General features: G+C 40.4%; 1 protein-coding gene across 6 annotated transcripts in view; it reads right to left on the reverse strand.

Annotated features, from left to right (window-relative positions):
- Window positions 1-365: 365 nt before the first annotated feature.
- KLF12 (Kruppel like factor 12) overlaps window positions 366-24443 on the reverse strand; it is a 251695-nt gene continuing 227617 nt past the window's right edge. For all 6 annotated transcript variants that reach the window (XM_040584208.1, XM_040584202.1, XM_040584204.1 and 3 more), the window contains one exon: window positions 366-9551. In XM_040584208.1, coding sequence (XP_040440142.1) covers window positions 9370-9551 — 182 coding nt within the window. In that variant the 3' untranslated portion in view covers window positions 366-9369. The remainder of the gene's footprint in view (window positions 9552-24443) is intronic.

Here is a 24443-nt window from a genome sequence, read left to right on the forward strand (position 1 = left end):
GAAAGAAGCAGAGACAGACACACGGCTCCATTTTAAAGTCCTTTGGAAACTCAGATTATATAGTCATGCAATATATTTTCATATCATCCCAGGACATTCTTGTTTATGTAATGCTGAGTGCTATTTTATTTGTTCCATCTTTGCCACAGATGCACAAACACTGTGAAAGGAGAAAGAATGTCTACTCTGTATGATGGCTTTCAAAAAATCAGAAAAGCAAGTAAAATCTGTTTCTTAAGCACACATTCCATTAAAAAAATCACTATATGTTTATAGAAAAGATTTTTTAACAAAGGTTTAATTTTAAAAAGTTAATAACTGGGTATTCCAGAAGGTTTGAGTCATCCACAGTAATAATTAGGGGGTTTGTTCCATACAAAATGCTTTATTTAACCTTCATGCCTCCATTCAGATAATTATACAAATGCATACATTTAAAGGTTTAAACTCTATTTCAATTCACAGCTCAATTCATAGGAAAGTTGAATACAGAAAAGCAATGCACCAACAAAATATGTCTGAGACACCATTAAAAACGATAACACTTGTTCATTTAAATCTTTGAGAATAGAGTGGAATAATCATCCTCTGACAGAATTTCATTAGGGGACTCCCTTTACATTATCAGGGCAAAAATCACCATTTTACAGTAAGAGGAAAAAAAGCTCTGAGTATATTTACAATACATACACTATACATAAATACAAGAACAACACTTACATAATATTAATAAACTTATAACATAGGTGCTGCCTAAACACTACATAGTATATAAATGCAGAGGAAACTATTGGGAAATTAGATCTTCAGATGTTTACTTTTATTTTTGAAGAAAAGTAATTTTTGTGTTTAAGAGCTTTTGAAAAGAAGGGAAAAGAAAGACTTAAGAAACTAAGATGTTTGCTTGCTAGCACTGGTATTTTTATTCCTTTTAAGTGTAGGACCTCTATTGACACTATTATCTCTATGGGGTTACTGATAATGACCCTCCCCTTTGCATCTTATCTAGGAAAAAGATTGAGGTGCCATACATACTAATTCCATTGCTGTGAAGCTTCAGTCCCACGTTAATCGCTTTGTAAACTACGGGATGTTTTTGTATTTTTACACAGGAGGATCAAATGAGCGCTCAATACATACGACGATAACGACCTGATCAGAAGGAACAATTTGGAGCCAAATGCAACCCCGTCCTTAGGATTTCATTCAACTCATGCCATAGGGGAATTTGCTTCTTCCATAAGTGACTTGGCCAAGGATGATCTTTTTCATTATTGTTGTTTCTTCCTAAACACAGCTGAAAGAACTTTGCAATTGAATCGTATTTTTGACCCCACATGTTGACAGCAGTGTCCAAATCTCTCTTTCACTTGAAGTACATGAATGCGTGTGTCTGCATGTGTGGGTTGAAGCTCTTAAGGCTGATGGTGCATGAAACTTAAGTAACTCATTACTATCTCTGTGTCTATTCTAAGTGCAAATGTGAGATACAACTGTTTAGGGACAGCCAGCAGGTCAAGAGAGCATATCGTGTAGGTGTTCAACGGACAACTTAGATTACCAAGGAAGCAATGTATAGGAGAAGAGAAGAAACAAACCATGGGTCTTTTAAAATGAGAACTAAGATGCAAATGTAGCAGTGAAAAATAGCTTGAAACTAGAAATGGCAACATGAACTGAATCATGAAAAAGACTAGTTCAGCCATGAAGATTATGGCTCAAACTGCCTTTCCAAAGAAGCTCTGTACCCCTAGCAAGGCAGGGGCAGAGAGAAAGGCATCATCTGAACCTATTCCTGTATCTCATGGTTCATGCTTATGACAATCCATCAAAGCCATCACTTGTGGTCCTCTACCAGACACTGAACTAGTGTTGTTTAAATGCAGGTCACAGCATGAAGCAAGGTTTAGCAAGTCAATGTGTGAACCACCATTCACCTCTTCTCGTATAACTGACAGCATCTTGGCTCCCTGAAACTTTGAGACTGAACTGGGGAAGACGTTGCAGGTCAAACTTATGGACAGTAGGACCTGATAATTGTTTCTATTCTTATTTTCATAATAGCTAAAATTCACGTGCCCAGCTTTGCTTGTCTGAAGGACTGAACAACTGTGTACTGAATAATCTAAAACCTACTGCAACAGCAACTGAGTTTGTTTTGTAATTTAGTCAGTAAGCACAAGCTGCTACAGAAGTATGCTGGCAAATCAATAGAAATCAGAAAAGAACACTGTTTGTTTTTCAGAATGAAGGAAAAAAAGCCCGGCTCATTTTGGGATGGTGAAGACAAGGTGCCCTCTCCTATGCAAGAACTAACAGACGTAGGGCTGGAGTCAGCCAAACCTCTCCACACTGGAGTTTCGAAGGCCGCCTCCTGCTAGTGTTGCTGCTCTACAACAAAGAACCAAACCCTCCTCTCCAACAAGGGCTCAGGTAAGAAACTAAAGTTTCCTTTGTCCTTCTGATGACACGTTGTATCCCAGCATGAATTGGGATCTTTGATGTGCTTATTATCTGGAGATTAAGCTCAGGACGACAGAGTAAATTTATGCATGTTCTGATGGGATTATTTCCACCAGTGGCTAACATTTAAAAGTAAGTCATTACTAAACTAGCGGTCTTATCACATGATTAACAAATGTGCATAAATGTCTAGTTTTTACATGTGAGTCCATGTGCTTTTTTTTTTTTTCCCCACCTGCACTTTCTTCTGTATACGAACACCTTTATGCACACTCAGTCCTGCCTCAGTGAATAAAAATTGAACACCCATCCTCCGCCTCCAGCAGCAACTCGCCAACGGCAGCAAAAGTCTAGGCAAAACGCAAATCTTTTTCAATTACAAAATTCTGCCTGGATAAATGACAGGTACAAATGTAGAGGATGGAAAGCAATCTTCCTTGTCAAAGGTATTAGGACAACCAGTTACATTTTGATCTCAAATATATTCATTTTTAGAAACAGAAGAAGCATGAGGGATGGCATTACACTGCTATTTTAAGAATCCATTAGCAGCAGGGTGTGTGTGTGTGTTTGGTTTTTTTCTATTTTTATTTTTTTCCAGAAATTTACCAGATTAAAAAAATAATAGAGAAGAGTGGAAGAGTCACAGCTGGCCATTTTCTTGTAAGATAATTCTATTGATGCAAATGTTTAGGCCACTTAATATAAAAATCTTCTGACTCTATTTTAGGAATATTGACTTCTCACTACTCAAATAGTCTCTGGACTGACAGTCCCCAATTTTTCACTCATTTGTCCCCTAAAGGAAGAAAAGTGATGTATTTTTTCCACTCCTGAAGTCAACCAGTTCTAAGATGATATTAAAAACTATGAGCATTACATGATGAATAGAAAGGAGACATAAGGTGAACTCTGTGTTTCCACAGTTCGACGAAGAGGATTTTTCAAGAGAACCCCCATTCTACCATATATCCTAAAAAAGCTCCATTGGGCTTATTGCTGGTTTTTGAATTATTTCACTAGAGAACACCCTGAATACATGGGCACATCAGACATAAATTAGGAAGAAATCCCCTAAAACACTGCTTGACAATGACTTCCATTCACACCTACTGAGATCGATATGGATGAGTAATTTTCAAACTAAGACTAATTTTCTTCTTCGAAGCATACGACAAATGTTGTCTGAGAAAATAACTAAAAAGTGTATCAATATCTCAACATGTGAAAATACAAATGGCACTTTGTGTTTGTTTCTGTGCTGCATTATTGTTCTCAGAGTAAAATTTCATTTTCACCTTATTGTTAATAGAATCCCGTAAGTTATTGCTGTGTAAAAGTATAGGAACATCCCATCAGTTCTAATTACAGGCACTTTCAGTTTTTGTTTTATCTTTTAAAATGGATTTTAGGCTATCTTGCTGAAGTGTATGTGCATTTTAAATGTCACAACTGTCCTGCTACAATTGATTTTGTTGACATGTTACTGCACCTAGAAGACTAAACTCCCCTGGCCTCAGCAAAGAGCAGCTGCCTATCTCAGCTCTGCAACCTTAATTCAAGATGCACTGCAGTCAGGGAAATACAAAAAGAAATAAAATCAAATGAGAGTTTGCTGTTACTGTATTGGCAGTTCACTGTAAAATGCCAGAAGGAAAAAAAAAACCCACCCACAAAAAACCTTTCATATGGTTTTCATTTTGATTAAGTGTTTGTTTCCTTTATTCAGTCAAAGACATTCTGAGTGTTGACTTATTCGACACTGAAGGACTCAGTATGACTTCGTTATATTGCATGCCATCTGCGAAACAGCAAAGAAGTGGCCACTCCATTTTGCAGAGAAAACATGCTCTGACAGAACAGGACAATTTACCTCTTATGTTTTGTGTTTAAGCTTTGCAAGGCATTATCTTAGCAGTTTTCCTGATGAAAACTAAATGATTTTTTAAAATGTACTTCATTTAACCTATTTACACTCCATGTAAAATCGTGAGTTTGAAAATACTTTTTCCACTATCACATATATTACAGAATATTTAAACTGTTACAAGTATAGTAAAATACTTTCAAGGTATTTTGATTTCTCAAAGATGCAGTATCCTTATAGTTACATTTTTGTACTAAAACCTGATTTACTGTGGAAACCGATGAGAATTTAAGCCTTTTCAAGGTACCAATGGGCATGACATTCATAAGCATACATTACACGGCAACTGTTATGCTATAGTGGAACTGTGAAAATACAACAATCCTTAAACTTCTTTGTGCACTTCTCCAGTTAACCACAGGCAAAGGCATAATACATACAATAACATGAGCTGGTTTCTTAAGAAGGTAGTACTTTCTTTTACAGTGTTTATTTCTAATTTTTCCTTTTCCAATTTTTGTATTTTTTAAATAAATTTTATTTTTATAACTTATATTTTTATTAAAAAAACTGTTTATTACCTGCACATGGGTGGAGGCATGTGGAAGTGCTGGGGTTTATATGGACAAGTGTATAGATGAGCATGCAGGAGTTGGGCGGATATACTGAATGATCTTAAGACTTGTCTGCTGTGGAAGATGCAGTTTCACACACTGACCTTTCCAAACCAAAGTCCAAAAAAAAAAAAAATCAGTGGGATATTAATAGTGAAACTTCCTCTGATTTTGAGGTATCCACCTTAAATAAAGGAGAAAGAGATTTTTTCCATTAAACAGCATTTATTATCAGAAGCTAAATTTATAAACGGCAACTAGAATACATTTTCAATGTGGCTAATGGAAAATGAGAGTTATGATCACTGTTATTCCCATTATTAAAGGGGAGATAGGTTGCCCAGCTATTTGTCCATGCTCCGCACTGTGAGTTTACCCCAAACATCAACATCACTGATGTAATTTTCAACACTGTTAATTTTGTTATACATTACTCCAGGAAATAATCATATATACAAGTCAGTCTAAATCTATTTAATTAATTGTATAAGCATGATAGAGAATAAGGAATACTGCATCTTCATCCCAAAGTATAAACTGCTGTTGCAATGAGCCAATTTTACAGTGCTGAATAAAACAGGTGTTCAAAAAATAATGACAATTTAAAATTTAAAAAGTTCTGTATCAAAGCTGCTTGCTCATTGATGTTTTCCTATAATCCCGGCTACTGAGATTGCTTGACAAATCCATTGAATCCTTTTGAAAACATTTGAAATCTGACACTTTGTGGCAGTTTCCCTTGTAAGCCATAATGGGTATGGTGGATATTACTCATCCTTTACTTACACTTAAAAGCATAAATCTCTGTCTTTCCCAAAGAATGGGATACTGTGTAGTTTTCTGTCCCCGCTGCTCAATTAAGATGGACCTACTGTGTTGTGTCAAAATGGATCTGGTATTTATGCATGTTATGTATGATGTAAGCCTTCATCATGGTTATGAAATGTCACAGACCTGCAGTGGGATACCAGGATTTTTGATGAATCCACCCTGGAGCCATCGCCTTTGGTCTCTGCACAAGCACAGAAGTCTGGCAGGTCTGAACCGCAGCCACTGAGGGAAGGACACCCTGAGAATCTGGGGGACATCAGCTCCACATCCAAGTAACTTCTCTTAAAATACTTCCGAAGGGGAAAACAAACTAGGAAACAACCTCACAGAGTATGCAGGGTCAAAACCTGTGGGTGCTGGTATGAATAAGAAACTTGCCAAGAACCATACTGGGCACTTCAAACCCAACGGTGGACTACTGCTGGTAGTGTAAGCTGTCTAGAGGTAACAGCAGCATGAAAAGCCCTTACACGTGTGCCGGGAAGGCTGAGGATACACTTCCTGCCTGTGAAATAAGAAAATCTAGTGTACACTCCTTTTACCTTTCGGCTTCATTCTGTTACCATTGACATGCTCTGTGCCTGTGTCCCTTAGGGTGAGTGCTGCTTCAACCCTGTATCGCTCTGGGGTTTCTTGAATAAAACCAGACCCTCTTTCTGTTGCAGTGTCTCCTATGCATAAAGTAATGGGCAACCAGCTCAAAGACAAGGGATTCAAACAGATCAACCTCAGCCTGGGGAGATGAACCTCCCCAGTGTCTGTGATACATATGATCCTCCTTGGGGCAGTTCAGCGCTGAATGCTGAAATTTAAGGCCTCTCAGTTTCTCTTGAAGAAGTTTTTGTCTCTTCATTGACTACAGGGGAACCCTAGAGAGGACACTGGTCTCTCCCAGTTATACCCTGCCTTTGTGAACAGCATCAATCTCTCTCATTGCTCCTCTTGTACGCTAACAGAACGGCCTTAAGAGTTTCTGGTCAAATAAACTTAATTTTCTATGGGAGAAAAAAAATCACAGATCCCGAAAGAAATTCTGTATGCCATTGGTTCTTCAACTGAATTACTGCTATTCAAGTAATTAGTTGGTAAAATGTTCTTTGGCAGGAAAATGTTTTTATCAATTGACTTCTTTCCCTAAATGCTGAGAACGACAGACCGATTCAAAGGGACGATATTGAAGTACACAGAAGACAGACCTAAGATGTAATTGATGAACCATTTCACACAGAACACACTGACACCCAGTCTGTTAAACCAAGAGCAGTAGTGCTGCTGGCAAAGACCCAGTTCTGCTGCCCTGCAATGCCTCATGGCATATACTGGAAGCCCTGAACCATTGCAGCCTTTCCATGCTTTGCACGGACACTTGGCAGCTCTGCTTCATTCCTGATTTGGAGATGGATACTGAAATGTTGCGAAATTTGGTGGAAGGTGATTACCAATATGGTCAATGGGAATCGAGAGAGGCATTTCTCCCACAATGGCTGTGAATAATTTGTTTTAGGTTTCTCTGCCAACCACTCGACAGAGGGAACCGTGAGCTCTAACAGTACTGAACTTCTTCTTTCAGAGAGCTGACGAACTATCCAGTACTGGGGAATATGAAGAATATAAAGACAATCAAAACTCTGGGGCCTGTAAATGCTGTTATAAAGTATTATCCCAGTCATATTAATCCTCAATTAACTGTAATTGCTTTCAGTATCTGTACGTGTACTCTGTGTTCGTTTCTCTTAAAGATTACCTTGATTTCAGAATCCCCACAACATTACTATGGTTACTTCAGGAATCAGAAACTAATTCAGACTGGTCAAACATTTAAAAATGAACAAGTGGCATCACAAGTTTAATCTGTGCAATTCCTGGAACCAAATATTCATAATTAAATGCATTGCAAAAGACCTTTATGTATACATCTTTCATCTCTAAGCTATAAAAATCTCAACACTTAAAAAATCTTGCCAAGCCTCCTCTTTGTCAAATTTAGCTGAATAGGCAGATCCTTGTGAGGAAAGAAAACAGAAAAACACTATTCTGTTTGCACGAACAACTGATGACTAAGAGTTTCTCTCTTTCCTACATAATTAAATTAATACAAATTGGTTCACAATTATAGGGCTGTATGGGAATGATCAAGAATTTCCTTTTATTTAATCTGAAAAGGCTTGGATTGAAAATCCCAGCAGAAGCAGCCACTGGTACCCATATAAAGGGCCATTTATATCATACTAGACAGCTGGCAAAATCTTGTTATTCCCTAACTCCCAGGGAGAAATCTAATGTCTTGCAGAGCATCACTGCAGAAACATTTCTCCTTCCTACTTATGGTTCATCCACTGACTCCTATCAGCTCTTTCCTTTATCTTTCTTGCTTTCTGGACACAAGTATTATGTTGAAGGAAATGAAAGTACTTAATTGTGGTACCTAGCGGGTCAGTGAAACCATCAGAAAGATTAACTTAAACGATTTTACGTGCTATTTCTGCCTACCCCCCAATTCTGTTGTTGTGGAGTAAATTATTGTCTTGAGAGCCATTTTACTCATTATTGCTTTTTCTCTGCAAGAGATGCAGCCGTTTCTTCTCTGTTTTGTTTTGTTGGTACATTCAATTCCATTTTATGAATAGCTGCACCACTAAACTTGGTACCAGTGAGTGCAAGATCTGACTATTTCCTTGTATTCAAATAATGGTCACAGGGAAGAGGATATCTGCATGAAAGAAAACTGCACATTGCGAATGGGGTAGTAGTTTTCAGATGGGCTCTTTCTATAGGTATCAGAAAACGGTTCTAAATAAGTCCATGGTAAAACATAGATACTTAATATTGTACTTTCAGCAGAGATGCTGCTGCCCCTTGTTTATTTTACAGATTTCAACAACAACAAAAGAGAAGAAAGGGGAAAAAAAGATAAAAGAAAAAGGTTAAATGGCTGGTGTCCTCTAGGGAATAATGGGAAATTATGGTACAATATTAAAATGCCACCATCATTATTGCAAAAGTCTGCTCAAGTGACCCTTCACCTCCGACAGCGGGACCTCTCCAGCAGAATCTTCTTGCCTACTCACACGCAGCTTGTCTGTAGCACAGCTTGGGCGTAATGCTGACAGTGGCCAGATGGTATTCAAAACAAGGGAAAAAGATGGGATAATAAAGGTCTAGCGGTCTTGCTTTCATCCTCATCCTCATCGGTTTGTGGTATCTAATCCTCCAGTCAGCAGTGATTTTTCAGGAACAAAATGTCCGACAGCTGAGAAAACATACAAGCTATAAACATTTTTTGTCAAAGGATGCAGCATGTAAAATAATGCCCATTCCTGTAGCATTTTGGCTGCTATTTCCCAGGTGACTGTGATGACACTTTCAGGGGGTAGCCATGCTAAGGGGCAGACGGGGTTAACTTCAGACGGCGAGGAGAAGAGTGGCACTTCTTTTCCTGCTTTCTTTTTTAAAATTTCTGTTATTATTTTTTTGTTATGGACATCAAGGAAAGCCCTGCCTGTTAACACTGTAGAGGGGGATTCAGCCTGCTGAATTCACTCCGGGTAGTTAAGAGACCCAGCTCTTAAACTCGGCTGGAACAGGTAGCGTTTCTCAAACCAGCATGTGCCTGCGGCGGTGGAGCGCCAAGTGATCTGAGCGGGAAAAGCTGCGGTCACAGTCTGCACACTTGAATGGCTTCACTCCTGTGTGCTTGCGGTAATGCCTCGTCAGTTCGTCGGAGCGAGCAAACTTCCAGGTGCAGCCTTCCCAGGTACATTTGTAGGGTTTTTCGCCTGGGAGAGACAAAAGAAAGAGGGGAGAGGGGGAAAAACAGGTGGTGACTTTCCCCTTGCTGCTCTTAATCCCTGCAACCCCCCCTGCACGCTTCCCATGAACACCCACTGCCTAGAGGTTGCTTTAGGCCAAATTACACAATTACGATGTACCGAATCTGCTGAATATAAGGAAAGGGCCTTTGAGATTTATCATTCCTTTGGCATTCACATGACTAAGAAAATCAACAGGATTAAGGCAACAATATAGATCCTACCTTGCAGGGGTGACGTGGGGATTAACATCAGGACAAAGGACTGTATAATTATTCTCATGATTACCATACAACTTTGCTACCCTTGTTTTGTCAGGCTACACTTTCTCCCAAAATGGCCAGATTACCTGCGATTTCAGCAACTTATCATAGGCTGCCACAGACTTCTAGTTATTTTAATGAAGTTTATGAAGTTTTCTAATTATCTGTGTAAACAACACTGCCAGACATTTTTTAGCAAGCTGGTAAAAATGAACTAAAATTTTCCAATTAAACATAAAATTCAATCCGAAAAATGTCCTTTTTACTTATTGCACTTACTTTCGGTAAAATTAATTTTTCATGTAAGGTGCTACCAGGAACAGTGTACAATTTTTAAATGTAGTCAGCCAAGGGACTTGCACAACACTGTGGATAAACACGCATTTAATTCAGTGAAAATAGACTTGGGCTAAGCGTAGTTTTTTTGGAAAATCCCACCCTCTGCTTTTTATTTAAAGGTAAGCATGATGCATGCCCCACATTCTGTGCTGTATCATGTCAGAGGAAGAGATTAATACAACTGGATTTTGTGCTTTCATAGAGCAAACTGGTATAAACCCCCATTTTTGCCATGTTTGTAGGCTATACTTACTTGTGCTTTCTATGACCAGCTCTCAATGTCTACATCTTAAATGCTCCTGGCAGTTACCTTGATCCCACCGTTGATCATGCACCAAAAGTGAGGAAGGGAAAATGTGTGGAGTCTGTATGCAACTTCCTCTGGTGTGTCAAAAATGATTTTTTCCCTCCCCTTCTGAAACCAGCTAATCACAACCAGGACAGCAAAAGAGCATCTCTGCAGCAACTGTTTCCTTTGTTAGGCACAATCATTCCTCAGTTATTTATTATCTCTTATGAATCATGAGCAGCTTGCAAGAAACTATTTCAATTACATGAACCAGTGATGCAACACTTGCTTTGTCGTAGGCAGCACCTCCCTCTATGCGTCTCTTCAAAAGTCAATAAATGCTTTGCCAAGAGCCCTCAGTCTCAAAAGAAAATTCCCGAGTAAGAATATCATCACAAAGTTGAAACAGACCTGAGAAGTCCAATTGAAATGACTATGGGTGCCTCTGTAAGGAAATCGGATGCTGTACAGGCATGTCAACAGGGTTGTCAGCAACATTTGAGCTCCTTGGGTTGGTACCTTCTGTGCACCATCTGGGCTGCGCTGCAGTTTTGGTGTCAGATGGGGGTGGGAAACAGTTGCTGTGAGAAGAATCCAGCAATCCAGGCTCTGAGATAACCATGGCCCATAGCTGCACCAGCAGCAACTTAGCCTAGATAATTTTATAGTTCTCAGAGAAGCACAAAGCACCAAACAGTGTTCATTGCTCCTGCGTGGCTGCAGCGTTGGGTGCCTGGAATCCCACAGCTGCTGCGAGCTGGAAGGCACAAGCTTCACGGCAGATGGTGGGTAGCATGCTCTTGCTGATGACACAATGCTACAAAATGTGCTCAGATTCACCACCGAACTGTCTTACATACATATCCCTGCCACCAACAGTTGGTGAGAAGCACCGCACAAATATAGCAGCGCCCCCATCCAACTTGGCAAGTCCATCCTAATGCTCTCGTCACACCACATTAACAGTTCCCAAGTGGAATGCCTGCCCTGTCCATCCTCAATGTACTTTTAAACTCTTTTGGTTTAGACTCTGGATATTGCCCTGGTTGGCCTCTTTGATCACAGAGACTTCTTGAGCAAAGCATGGGGGTATTTCTTAAAATTCAGATTCTCATTTAAAAGCATCTGAATTCTAAGTCTCTCCTACCACAGAGAATCATAGAACCATAGAGGTTGGAAAAGACCTTTAAGACCACCTAACCCAACTTTTAACCTAACACTGTGAAGTCCACCACCAAGCCATGTCCCTATAAGCACCACACCTACATGTCTTTTAAATACCTCCAGTGATGGGGACTCAGCCAGTTCCCTGGGCAGCCTGTTCCAATGCTTGACAACCCTTTCGGTGGAGGCATTTTTCCCGATATCCAACCCAAACCTCCCCTGGCACAACTTGAGGCCATTTCCCCTGGTCCTATGGCTTGCTGCTTGGGAGAAGAGACCAACACCCACCTGCCTGCAGCCTCCTTTCAGGTAGTTGTAGAGAGCGATAAGATCCCCCCTGAGTCTCCTTTTCGCCAGGCTAAACAAACCCAGTTCCCTCAACTACTCCTCATAATACTTGTGCTCCAGACCCTTCACCAGCCTTGCTGTCCTTCTCTGGACACGCTCCAGCACCTCAGTGTCCCTCCTGCAGTGAGTGGTCCAGAACTGAACACAGTATTTGAAGTGGGGCCTCACCAGTGCCAAGTCCAGGGGGACAATCACTGCCCCATCCCTGCTGGCCGCACTGTTTCTGACACAAGCCAGGATGCTGTTGGCCTTCTTGGCCACCTGGGCACACTGCTGGCTCATGTTCAGCCGGCTGTCAACCAGCACCCCCAGGTCCTTTCCCACCAGGCAGCTTCCCAGCCGCTCTGCCTCAGCCTGTAGTGTTGCCTGGGGTTGTTGTGACCCAAGTGCAAGATCTGGCCCTTCTCCTTGTGGAACCTCACACAACTGGCCTCAGCCCATCAATCCAGCATGTCCAGATCCGTCTGCAGAGCCTTCCTACCCTCAAGCAGATCAACACTCCCACTCCAGCTTGGTGCCATCTGCAAACTTACTGAGGGTGCACTTGATTCCCTTGTCCAGATCACTGATAAAGACATTATAGATATCCACAAGATCCTTCCCTTCAATAGCCTCTTTGGCACACAAAATCTCAGATCTTCTTTCCCTCGGTAGAAGACAAACAGAGAACCTGAGGCAGGAAGGGATGGTTGGTGAAAGAAAAATACCAGAAATGGTTTCTTTGTCCATTAAAACAGTATCACTTTGGGTAAGAAATGAAAGTCAGCTGATGGAAGGACATGAGTGTGGGTCACTTAACTGGAGTTCCTAGTTGCTGCTTCCAGCCTCCCTCCTCAATGAGTCCTGCTCACCCAGCCCCTATAGAGCTATGTGAAAGAGACAGGACTAACCACATTCTTCTCAAGCTATTTACACCACTGAAGGAAAATCACTCTTACAAGCTCAACTTAAGAAGACCTTTCATTATTTTCAATTAAATATATATGTATAGCACAAGAAGGAAAAAACAGGCAAAGTAGCATTACTCTGAAGATATTCACTCATATGCACCTTAAAAAAGCCACTGTAAAGAGAGCTGTGAAAGATAAGATTTTTAATTAAGATTAATCAACATTTTACACAAACCTAATTCTTAGGGGAATAATAATAATAATAGTAACAACAGCAATAATACTTTTCTGTTAAAAACCTACATAATCTGTGGATGGACAGGTGCTTGAAAAAATATGTTCTTCATAGTTAATACTATATAAACTTCTGTTTGGTAACACTCCAGGCATGAAAACTGACCACTGAGTTTGTAAAAAACGGAAGATTCAGGAGTTCAGGGGATGGAGAAAGGACCAACAGGAGTAGAATTACTGAAGGATGGGAAGCTGGTGTCAGGTATTACATACCAGCTTTGGCTGATGAGCTTGAGCACTCATAGCTGAAATACTCAGTACACTCAGAAGAGAGAAGCTGGATGTCAGCAGGGCAACCCAGAAAGCAGTGAGTGAGGATGTGAACAGAACTAGTTTGCTAACTGGAAGAAACTAGCCCCAGTGCTTATATATATATGTTCGTATTATCCATCTCCATTTCAAGACCGGATTGCAGTGGAGTCAAAGTCAAATACTCAAGCATTTTGACTCAGACACTTCTGCCTTTTTGTGAGCACTTGACTTAAGTGTCTAAGAAACTCTCAGGTTCAAAGCATGGGCATGTTTTGGCTCCTTCAATGGTTTGGCAGCCACTGAAGCAAGGGTGCAGCGTTACTGTCATGCACCCAGACACTCAAATTCTCGCTCAGCTCTACGGAGCAAAAGCAGATGGTGTAAGTCTTGCCCAGGGTAGTGGAAACATGGGAACAAAGGAGAAGACAAAACAGTGGACAGTTTTTGGAAAATAGTAGTAAAGAGAACTGTAGAAAGAGACTAAGAACCTGTGATAACAAGAGGAAAGAAATAAAAGTGGAAAAAGAACCATGTTAGTTAATTCAATTTTCTGAATCTGTAAAGTTTTAGACTTAAAGAAGCTACCCATTTTAAAATAAATGCCTGAAGCTGTGAATATTTTCATGGGAGTTGACCCTCTACTTTTGCACCTGTCTTTGACAGCTCTATGGTTTTGTCCCAAAATCTATCAAAAAGATCCCAAAACACTGAGAACTTGCATTCTAATGCTATTTCACAGCTTTGTCTTGCAATACATGGACAGCGAACAGTATGCGAGGACATGCATTCACATGGATCAAGTGGGATCCTGGACCATAAAAAAGTGCTTCTATACAGCTCCCTGTAGAAAAAGGGTATTTTCTATTATTTAGGGAGGTTAATTATAAAGTTTTAAAGATATGACTCAAGGCCCCAAATGGAACTAGTTCTTTTTTAAATCTTCTGTTAACAAAACATCTATTTCTAAGAGCCCTCCAAAGCCTTGCTTTTTGTAATCCATATGCCAGAATCCAAATTAGTTTAATTACTTTTACCATATTATTTTTCCTACCCTACCATGACTCCCCTCGCTTAAGCACTTAAGAACCTAGTTACAACTGTTACTTACTAAATCTCCCTAAACTGAAGCAAATAATGAATTAATAATGTTGAATAATGACCACTGCTCAGTCAATCCTTCCAAAACTTTCTGCCCTCCCCACAGTCCAACTTCTGTCTTCCCATATCCTCATTCATGTACTCTTAACATCCAGAAGACCCAAGGAAATAAACCCCTCTCAAACTTTTACTTTATAACCCTCTAACATTCACATGTTCCTTAAAAGAAAGCCTTATGTAGGTACCAGCAAGAGACTATGATGTGTAACAGATAAAGGGACTAGGGTCTCTTCTACCCCAGGCAGAATTTCCCATGTGGTATGTTCCTCGGCAGTTATCCTCTGCCCATCAACTAGCTGGAATCATGGTATTTGATGCCAGATGCTTCAAGGTCAGGCACCACAAAACCACCACGTAAATAATTATGGGTTACTCTGCCAGCGCAGAAACTGCTCTGGAGCTCCAGGAAATAGAGCCAGGCTTATGTTCCCTAGGCAAGGAACTTTATTTACTGCAATTGCAGATGCCCTATGTACTACCTGTGTGCTTGCAGTTCCTTTCATTTGTGTGTTATTTAAGCTTCATTTATTCATCAGTCTAGCAGGCTCCTGGCAACCATGTCATTAAGTAACAGTGAGGTAGCACCACCTACTACCAGGGCAGACAACATCCCAGTGATCAAGTTCCAAGCTGATTTCCTTCTCTGGCATAAACTCACCTCTCTCTGGTATACCAGGTGAGTGCCATGTCCCTTCTTATTTGTGTCTTCTTCAGACATCCCCATCCAATTTTTCTGCACATGGAATTGTCACCATGACTCCAAGTTAATACCTCACTTCTCTGCAGCCCCTTCCTGCAATGGTATTGAGCACTTTGAAAGACTGGTAAGATTTTTATTCCAAATATGAGTCAACTAGAAAATAAATATAAGGGATTGTTCAGGGGTACAGGATTAGCCATCTTGTCAGCTGTACTTAAGCCTTCATCACCCTGGGAAAGAACCACATGCTGAAATCCCACTTTTGAGAAGGACAAAGTTAGAAAAGCACTTGGAAACAAAACTTGGCTATAGGTTTGTGTAGCTTTTCCAGACTGGGAGGGTGGGAGCATAGAGGAGATGCCGCCCCTCACCCTGTTCACAAAATACAATGGGTTTGAGTCAAACTTGCACGGTTTAATAGGTGGCATCTGCCCAGCCCTGCTATCTACAGCCACATCTTTATACACACAGTTTCCATTGCCATTGCTCTTGGAGGAGTATTTGCCACATAAAAACAGTGATGTCCTAAGGATTTATCCCATATCAAGTCAAAAGAAAATAAATCATTCAGTAAGCATGCCTCTGCCTATGTTCAATGATGTTGGATTTTTGAGTCAAAGTCAAGAGATGTGCAGCTTTGCAGGGTTGAGGACATCTCCTGGTGACTCCTACTTTGGTTTCTGTTACAGGATATTATGCAATATATACAAGGTGTAGTATTTATGTCAGCCAGTTCCAGCTCCCATGCAAACACCAGGATTGTTCTGAAACACATGGGATAGTCACACTGTACCCATATTGATAGGACTCTGGAAGGGGAAATCATAAATTGAAAACCACAAATGATGGCCCATTAGATTTTGCATTTCTACTAAAAATAAGCAATTTCAGGCAGAAAAGAATCTTCTCACAGCAAAAACACTATCTGATAATGAGCATCCTCAGGCACTGTGAGAAGACGGCAGCTTAGCTTTTAGACACAAGGGAAAGGGAAAAATGACAATGGCTTTTTTTTTGTGTGTGTGTGATATTTTTCTTAGTATAATTTTTTAATGAAAAAACATCAGAGCACTTATAAAGCACTTTCCAACTTCAAAGTGCCTTATAAAGCTTTTTAAAAAATGTAATCCTTCATAAAGGTCTGACTTTTTAATAGCGCTGTGTAACAAATTATCATGTACATTCTGCAGATAGGAAAACCAACACAGTGAGCATCAGCAACCTTCCCAAAACTGCAGAGAAAGTGAACAGCAATGCTGTGACTTACACATTAGAACCACCTTACTTTCTGTAATGAAGCTGCTAGAACTCAGTTTCATCCCTATGAAAGTTTGAAGTATTTTCAATCATTTTGATAAAAAAATATCCAATTTAATTGCTTAGATACCTTTCTAAAGGTCATTTGGGATCTCCAAGTTTCCAAGTTAATGATCACTATATCTCTTTGGTGAACATAGTCAATTTGACTTTTGTGTTCCAGTATTGTCAAAATATGCAAATAAAATATCTTTCTGGGAAGAGATTAAAGTTTTCTATCAATTGAGCAAGTCTGGCAAAGCAATTTCTACAAGCAGAACAGGAACATACTGTGCTGCCTGAGACACATCTTGAAATTCAGGTTTTTTATTCCTTGTTCTCAGTCTGACTTAGGCAGAGAACAGGGACATGATTTTTTCATGTGAAAAGCAGGAACAAAATGATTCAAAAATACAGTGACAGTCTCCACTCTAAAACAAAAGACAGAACTTCACCATGCTTTTGGCAGCTCTTGAACCAATTACTTAAAGCCTTCATTTCTGATACTTCAGGTGTGAGTCCTTTTCCCACATCACAACACACAACTACCTTTTCATTTCACTGCATTGCTGAGCTTGGGTCTTACTTGCCATCCTGACCCTTCTTACTCCTTCTGCAAGATCAGTACTAGTTCAGCAACCTTACCCCTCTCCTGCTTCTGCTATTGTCCTGCACGCCCCTCTAGGTATACAGATGCCTCAATTTGCCATTATTTTAATACAAATTGTAGCAAAAAAGCCTTTATGACCAGACTTAGAAAATTCAGTTCTCCACAATTTAAGAAGGCAAATCCATTACGCTAGTCTCAGCACTGTTCTGTCACTGCATGCACAGGAGAGAAACGAAGAAGGGGAATCCAAGAAGCCTCTTTTCCACATTTCCTCTTTCTGGGCTTCTGCACAGAGACTTTGCCCCACAGTGGGACATACCTAGTACTATATGAGATACAAATGAATTAACGCTCTGAGATGTAGGATTAGTTCCATACATTGACAAGGGCATTGCTGACGTAAAATGATAAAATTTTAACTCCCATAAAACCAGAAAAAATACAATTTTTGGAAATGTAAAAGGCCTCTTCCTGTGCACCTGAATCCAGAAGCCAGACCAAAGCCCAACAGTAGATGACAAACATGATTTTATTATCCTTCCTGATAATTTTTCCTGAGTGATGTGGTACATGTATAAATATTTAGTATCTGTTAAGTGCATATATACACTTATCATGTATGTATGTTTATATATGTATTTGTAGTGGAAGATGGCACGAAGCTTTCTCCTTCCCTCCAGCCACAGCAAATACATGGGAACTATCAAACTTCCAATGCTGTAGGGAAGGCTGATATTTTCCCTTGTACAGCTGCATTCACTCAACAAGTTATCTGGGAAAGGTGATGCAAGAGATCTGTACGTCCATCAGCAGGCAGCTGCACTGAGGGTGCCAGCAGACCTGCACACTGACTCTCTTTAATTGGGTGCTGCAGGCCTGGGTTTTAGCCTGGCTTTCCCAAATAAAACACCTTTCCTTCATCGAAAATGTATGTAAATGTATGTCATTGTGAATATAATAAAACACATTTCCATCATTCAATACTCCTCTGGAGACATTCAAAACCTGCCTGGATGCAACTCCGTTCAACCAGCTGTAGGTGACCCTGCTCTAGCAGGCATTGGACTAGATGATCTCCAGAGGTCCCTTCCAACCCCAACCATTCTGTGGTTCTGTGATTCTGTGACTGTGGTCCATAACCACAAGACAGACACCAAACAAGTGACACTTCCCTTTCCATCTGCCCACGATTCTGCTACTGTCACTCCTCCTGGATGCTCCAGGGATTGCTCCACTATGCTCAAGAGCAATAATGACGCTTCTCAGTATAAAAGCTAGACCTTCCACTACCTGTAAAAAACAAAACAACAAACAAACCTCCAATAAAATAAACAAAGAAAAAAACAACAACAAAAAAGTTTTGCACAACTGATTATTTGTTGTTTGCACTGTGCTAGAGGTCAGGCTCAAGCAGAGGCCGGGACCCTGGTGTAATGGGCTGTCTGCAGAAACAGAACATTAGAAAACACACCCCCCATTTAAGCAGATGAGTTGTGAATGGAATTAAACTTCCCAAATGAAGAGATACCATTTTTTACCACCATAAAAAGTAGAATAAATATATACGATACTAAAGAAAAAAATTAACTGACAAAAATACATGACAAGGAAAAAGATTATTAGAGGTAATGTGACCAAGATACCACTACATTTCATCTCCTATGTGGAGAAAACACTGAAGTGCAGAAAATAACCCCTTGCCCTACAGAGATGTCATCTGATCTTCTTCCTTTCCCATTGAACATGAAGCTTTTGTAAAATCTCCCCAGTCTCCTACCTATTTATCTGCAAAAAGTGAAGACTGAAAACACTAGCTTTCAGGCTCTACTTCTCGTTTCCTTTTAGCCTTGGAACAAAGAAAGCAGAACCTCCCCCCTTAATAAAACATTAAAACAAAGGCTTTTGTGAAGCTTACTTGCAGTTTTGAAATGCTCCACTCTCAAAGGCTGTGCTGCTGATCGAAGGCTGCCCTAGAAAGGACAGGGAGCGTACAAGCAAATCCACGCACTTCCCAAAAGACACAGGGTATCGCCAGTAATGGGCATTTCAGCAGCAAGTTGCTCTCCTGTTCCCTCTGTCAAGGACTGAATAGGCTGCAAGAGTTAACGTCCTTGGAAACCCTGTATTATGTATTTACTCCTCCAGAACTGGGTGCAACATCTGGGAAAGCATTTTGGAGGGAATGGGAGTAGAGAGGTCTTTCTCGCCTTCATGCCACTGCAGGGCTACACATGGTAGGCCACAATCATGCCTGAGACCTTAAGTGAACTGCAGTTCTTTGGAGGTAGAATATTAAGTACTAAATGGTTTGCTTAGAGAAAATTTCATTCTGCATAACGAAATTATCATTATTCCCTCGTGCCACACACAGACAAAACACATACGCACCCCATATTTACAAAGTCAAGGGGCACTGTTGCAAATATTTTTCATAACCTGGAGACTGAAAGCAATCACAGATGCAATTAGACTTGCTTTCCCATCAAAGTACCTTGGAGTAACCACATGGGCACTCTTCCATATCGGCACAGCATCAGACCTACAATGCAGAGGAATGACTCCCTGTGTGTAAGGTGAATTCAGAGCTTGCAAAATGTGCCAGAAATGAAATCATTTAACTTTCCACAGAGTGGCTATTGGAAGAGAACTGGATGTACAAGCTCCTTGTGGTATGGACACCTGCCCGTAAGTAGCTGGACTCAAGACAACTATCTCACTACATCCAGAGGTTCTCATTTCTGAACATCACATTACTAGGCTGTGATGGCATTGGTGTGCCTGCCTTTATACCCTGGTACATATTGCACCAGCAGACATCTGCTTTTAAAAATATTTCTGTCCTGAAAGGTGAACACCGTCAAATCAATGGGAATAGGTTGAGGCTTCAGCAGCCCTGTTTATTAAATAATCCGTTTATCTTCTAAATAGAAACTGCATGAAGAAAGAGCAGAAAAGCTAGAAATGAAAACTTCCATGAAATATACTGGTTTCCACATTGGAAACCTCTACTGTTTATTGAAACTGGCAGTAAATTTTAAACAGTAAAAGAAGGTATTTCTTAAAAAAAAAAAAAAAGTTATCACCCAATACAAATAGAACCCCCTATTTTACTTAAAGCAAATTAGTTTTTCAATTGGCTTTGTTTATTTAAATTCCCAGTTTCTGGAACAGCATGTGAACCTGCTGTTGCAGCTGTTTTCACCTGACAGATTTACGTGGAGGAGGGAGAGCTCTGGGGTAAGGGCTTAGGGAGCCCATAGGACATGAGAACAAAAACCTGGGCTTTTGAAGAGCGAGTCTGGTCTGGAGGGTAGGTAACAAAGAGGTGTTAATTTTAAAGTAGGCCAAAAATCTACACAGTTCAAGTCAAATCCAGAAGGATTATTTAAAAAATGTTGCTTCCTCCCAACATCTGCCTAAAGAAAGGTTTACAAACCTGTAAATATCTCTCTGGAGCTCATAGCTAGCAAAAGGCATTAAACAGACCTTAAGAAAACAACGGGTAATGAATAGAGTTTCAAAACTTACAGAGCAAAAATAACTTTTTTTGGTGTCTCTGACTTCTTAAGTCTGCTCTGAAATTGCTCAAAGGAAAATGTGAACAAAGACTAATGACAGGGGCCCTCTCATATTAAAATAATACATGGAGCAACACTGAGTGAGAGGAATGCAATGTTTGAAAAAGCACAAACTAAATAAAACACCCATGTACTCACTAGCCTTCCCTCTTCTAGGGTAGTGTCTCAACCCAGCTATAAAGAAACATCTCAGGGAGGAAATGTTACTTTCTCAGGTACAAAACTCTATTCCTGAGATGTTTACTGCCTCCACGTAATGCCGCTGAAGACCCCCTGACACTGACAAATAGGCTTCATTACATCTATGGCAAAGGTATTTGCTCTCATCTCTCAGGAATGATATAGGCGTTGATCAAGGACAAAGCACCAAACACTAAAAAATTCATCTGGCCTGGGGGCTATGTTCAGCCTGCCTCTGTAAGCGCCTAATGAAGCACCCACATCTTCTGCAGCAGCAGCGCTGAGAAGAGTGACTTCGACCTGGTGCTGGTTGGGGCTCTTGGATGAAAAGCAGCAGTTGCAGCCCAGTATCTGAGCCCCACAGAAGGTGCTCTGGTTACAGCTTTTGCCCTCCTCCATCCCTCCAAGGCAGGAGCAAAACCACGGCTGTGGCTATATGATGCCCTACACTCACAGACTAAATCCCTTTCTACTTCACACCAACTGCAAAGTTCCAGGCTTTTGCTGCCATTGACCCTAGAAGGCCACTCTGCCATGCTCCTCCAGAAATTTCTAACTAACAACTAAAGTAAGGTTGCACAAAAATACACGATGCTGATTACTCCTATAATAAAAGAAAATCCTACGGAGATGGAAGACAGGGAGCAGTCTCACGTTGTAAAAATATGTCCAACACAACCTTAAAGTGGGCATCTTCCTTCTTTACTGACTTCTTCAGGGTAATTCACGCAGTGTTTCAAACTCCTTGGGCTTCTCCATATAGTAAGAGGGTAGACACAATGAGCTAGAACTGGATTTAGCTGCCAGCAACTTTAGACGTGAAATCCAAGACAAATCAAAACTCCCTTTAAATGACAACGTAGCTGGTTAGATTTCTCAGGTCACAGTTCCCATGCCAGCACTGCTTTGAGACACGTTCACACCACCCAGTGTATTCTGCATACTTAGAAAAAAGGGAAGACCTTCAAATATCCTCCACAGGTACTACCCATTACACATGTTTCAAGTTTCTGTGTTCTTTAGCAGGCCCCCTAACAGACAGCATAATTTGCCTCTTCAGTTTACATAATATGCCTCAAATTTACATGCTCTCCCTATTTAAGAGGAGTCAGATGATTTCTATGAAAACTGCCTCATGATATGCAAAAGTTAGCTTTGGTACCGACAGGACTTTCATTCAGGTTAGAACAGAATACTGCAGACGAAGCAGCTTGTGGATGAAAAGTGGAAGAACCTTTTAGTCATGTGGTCAGCCTGTGGGACAGTTTGTCTGTGACCGGGCTTACCACCACATGCGTGCCCTGGGACAGCACCCACAGCCAGCAGCCACTGCCCTCCAGGGTCTCAGCTGGCAGCCAGGGCCTGACATCCCTTGATAATCATGTTTTTCATTATTTAATGAATTAACAAGGCAACTGAAATCAGTATGAATAAAAAAGGGATTGTGTGTTTTTCGTATGATCACTGCTACCTACCCGAAAGGTGTTTTCACTTTCTAATGTCTCCTTTGCATTCTTTCTGGAAACAAGCCCAAAGAGTCCTGGATGTGTCTTCTTGTTTTCCCTCCAATTTCTCCCTGAAACAGACTCCCCTGTCCTCTCTTTCCATACACACACTCTATCCACAACTATTATGTTGATTGAGGCTATAATGAAATCTAGTATTTCACCAGACTTTACTGCCTTGTCTTTGATCTGAGAAATGTTGTGACCATAAGGCTCTGTCCTGCTGCCTTCACCATATCCAGCTTATGAACCTATTTTCATTATAGTTACAGATGATTGAAAAATAATGACAAGTCAAGTGAAATTCAGCAAGGAAATTGCAAACGTTTTTGACTACTTTGCAGCTTTCCATTGACATTTCAGAAACGTTCAGTCAACTAGAGGAGATCAAGATGTATGTCCTCAATTTCACAGCATGAAAGTGTCTGTTAGTTTTTTCCTAAAATAATGAAATTTAAATAATGCTTTTTACAGTTTTCACAGATCTGTGATTTCCAGTTTCACCAACTTCACAGAACAATTATTAAAGTCTAGTTTTTATAACCAATATTAGTGTCTCAACAGAAGGCATGATTTGACTCTGATTTACATAAAACATATCAGATTGTCATCATCTCTCTTCAGAGGGAACAGTGTCTGTAGATCTTTCATGAACCAGTAGTAGAAAAGGAAATGGCAATTCGATGAGATAAATATTTTTTAAATTAAATTTTGATGGGGGGAAAAAAAACCCACCACCGTGGAAGGAACCACTTTACCTAGCCTGCAGTGCTCAGCTGTCTACTGGAAGTGTCAATGGCTAAAAGGCCTGAAATAGCTGTTACATATCATAAAATAACACTACGGTGGTTCAGCTCTCCATCTTCGAAGTAAAACCAGCAAACTGAAGAAAGCAAGTCCCACTTAGGGCTGCATGGGTGCAGACCTCACTGGGAACAGATTTCCCTATTCCTGCGGCTGACACCAGCACCTATGCCAAGTGCAACGCAGGCATACACAGACTGGGAATGCAACCCAGGGCTGCTGGTTTTCCCATTTTTAAAGATTAGTCTTTTGTAGAGTCACACATTAGTAATTTTATGTAAGTTCACTGAAGCAGAACTAACGCAACACAACTCCGGTGAGCCAATTTCTCACAGCTTCTCCTTGCAGAAAGAGTTGATAAACCTGAGCTGCAAGATTGCCTGTGAGCCCCGAAGGCTCTCCATCACACCCGATACCTCCTGATAGCTTTATTTGACGATCTGGCAAAACAACAACAAGAAGCTGATACTAGAAAGAGAAATTTAATACCCATGCTTGTGATTTATTACATGCTCTAACTATTCCGGGTTTCACTTGCCGTTTTTCTAGTCGGAGAGATGATCGGTAATTCAAGCTCGCCCCCCAGTGGACTCCATGCCCACACCAGCACCAGACATTTTCAGGAGATGAGTGAGAAGTACTGGGGAGCTAGACAATAGCATACTTCAAAAACCTAGGAGTTACTCGAGTAGAATTAAATGCAACTGTTACCGTACATATTTTTTTTTTTCATTTTTAAATAAAAGAAGTATAAGAAGTAATACCTTCCAACCAACAAAGTTGCTCATCCTGTCAAAGTAACGCATTGTTTTTCCTCCTGTAACCAAATGACTGCGAATGTTTCAATGGCTATGCGTATAGAATCATGTTAAGTTGGAAAGGACTTTTAAGATCATGGAGTAAATGAAGAAAAAAAAAAAAAGTTCTCAAACACGTGCTGCTTAGGATGACAAACAATTGTCAGCGAGATCAGCCTGCCTTAAAAAAAAAGAGTCCAGATTATGCAATGCCGAGTTTCTGTGATCTTTTCTCAGAAAGTTTCCTACTGAAACTTGCTCACCCTTGCGTGCATAGCTGTCATACTTCATTTATACTTATCCAAAACTGCACTAATTACTGTGGGTCATATGTGAATAATTAACTTCTTTTGCCTGAAGCAAAAATAAAGGCCAAGATAAAAAAATTAAGA

Source organism: Falco naumanni, chromosome 2 (assembly GCF_017639655.2).
Source record: "Falco naumanni isolate bFalNau1 chromosome 2, bFalNau1.pat, whole genome shotgun sequence".
NCBI classification, from domain to species: Eukaryota; Metazoa; Chordata; class Aves; order Falconiformes; family Falconidae; genus Falco; species Falco naumanni.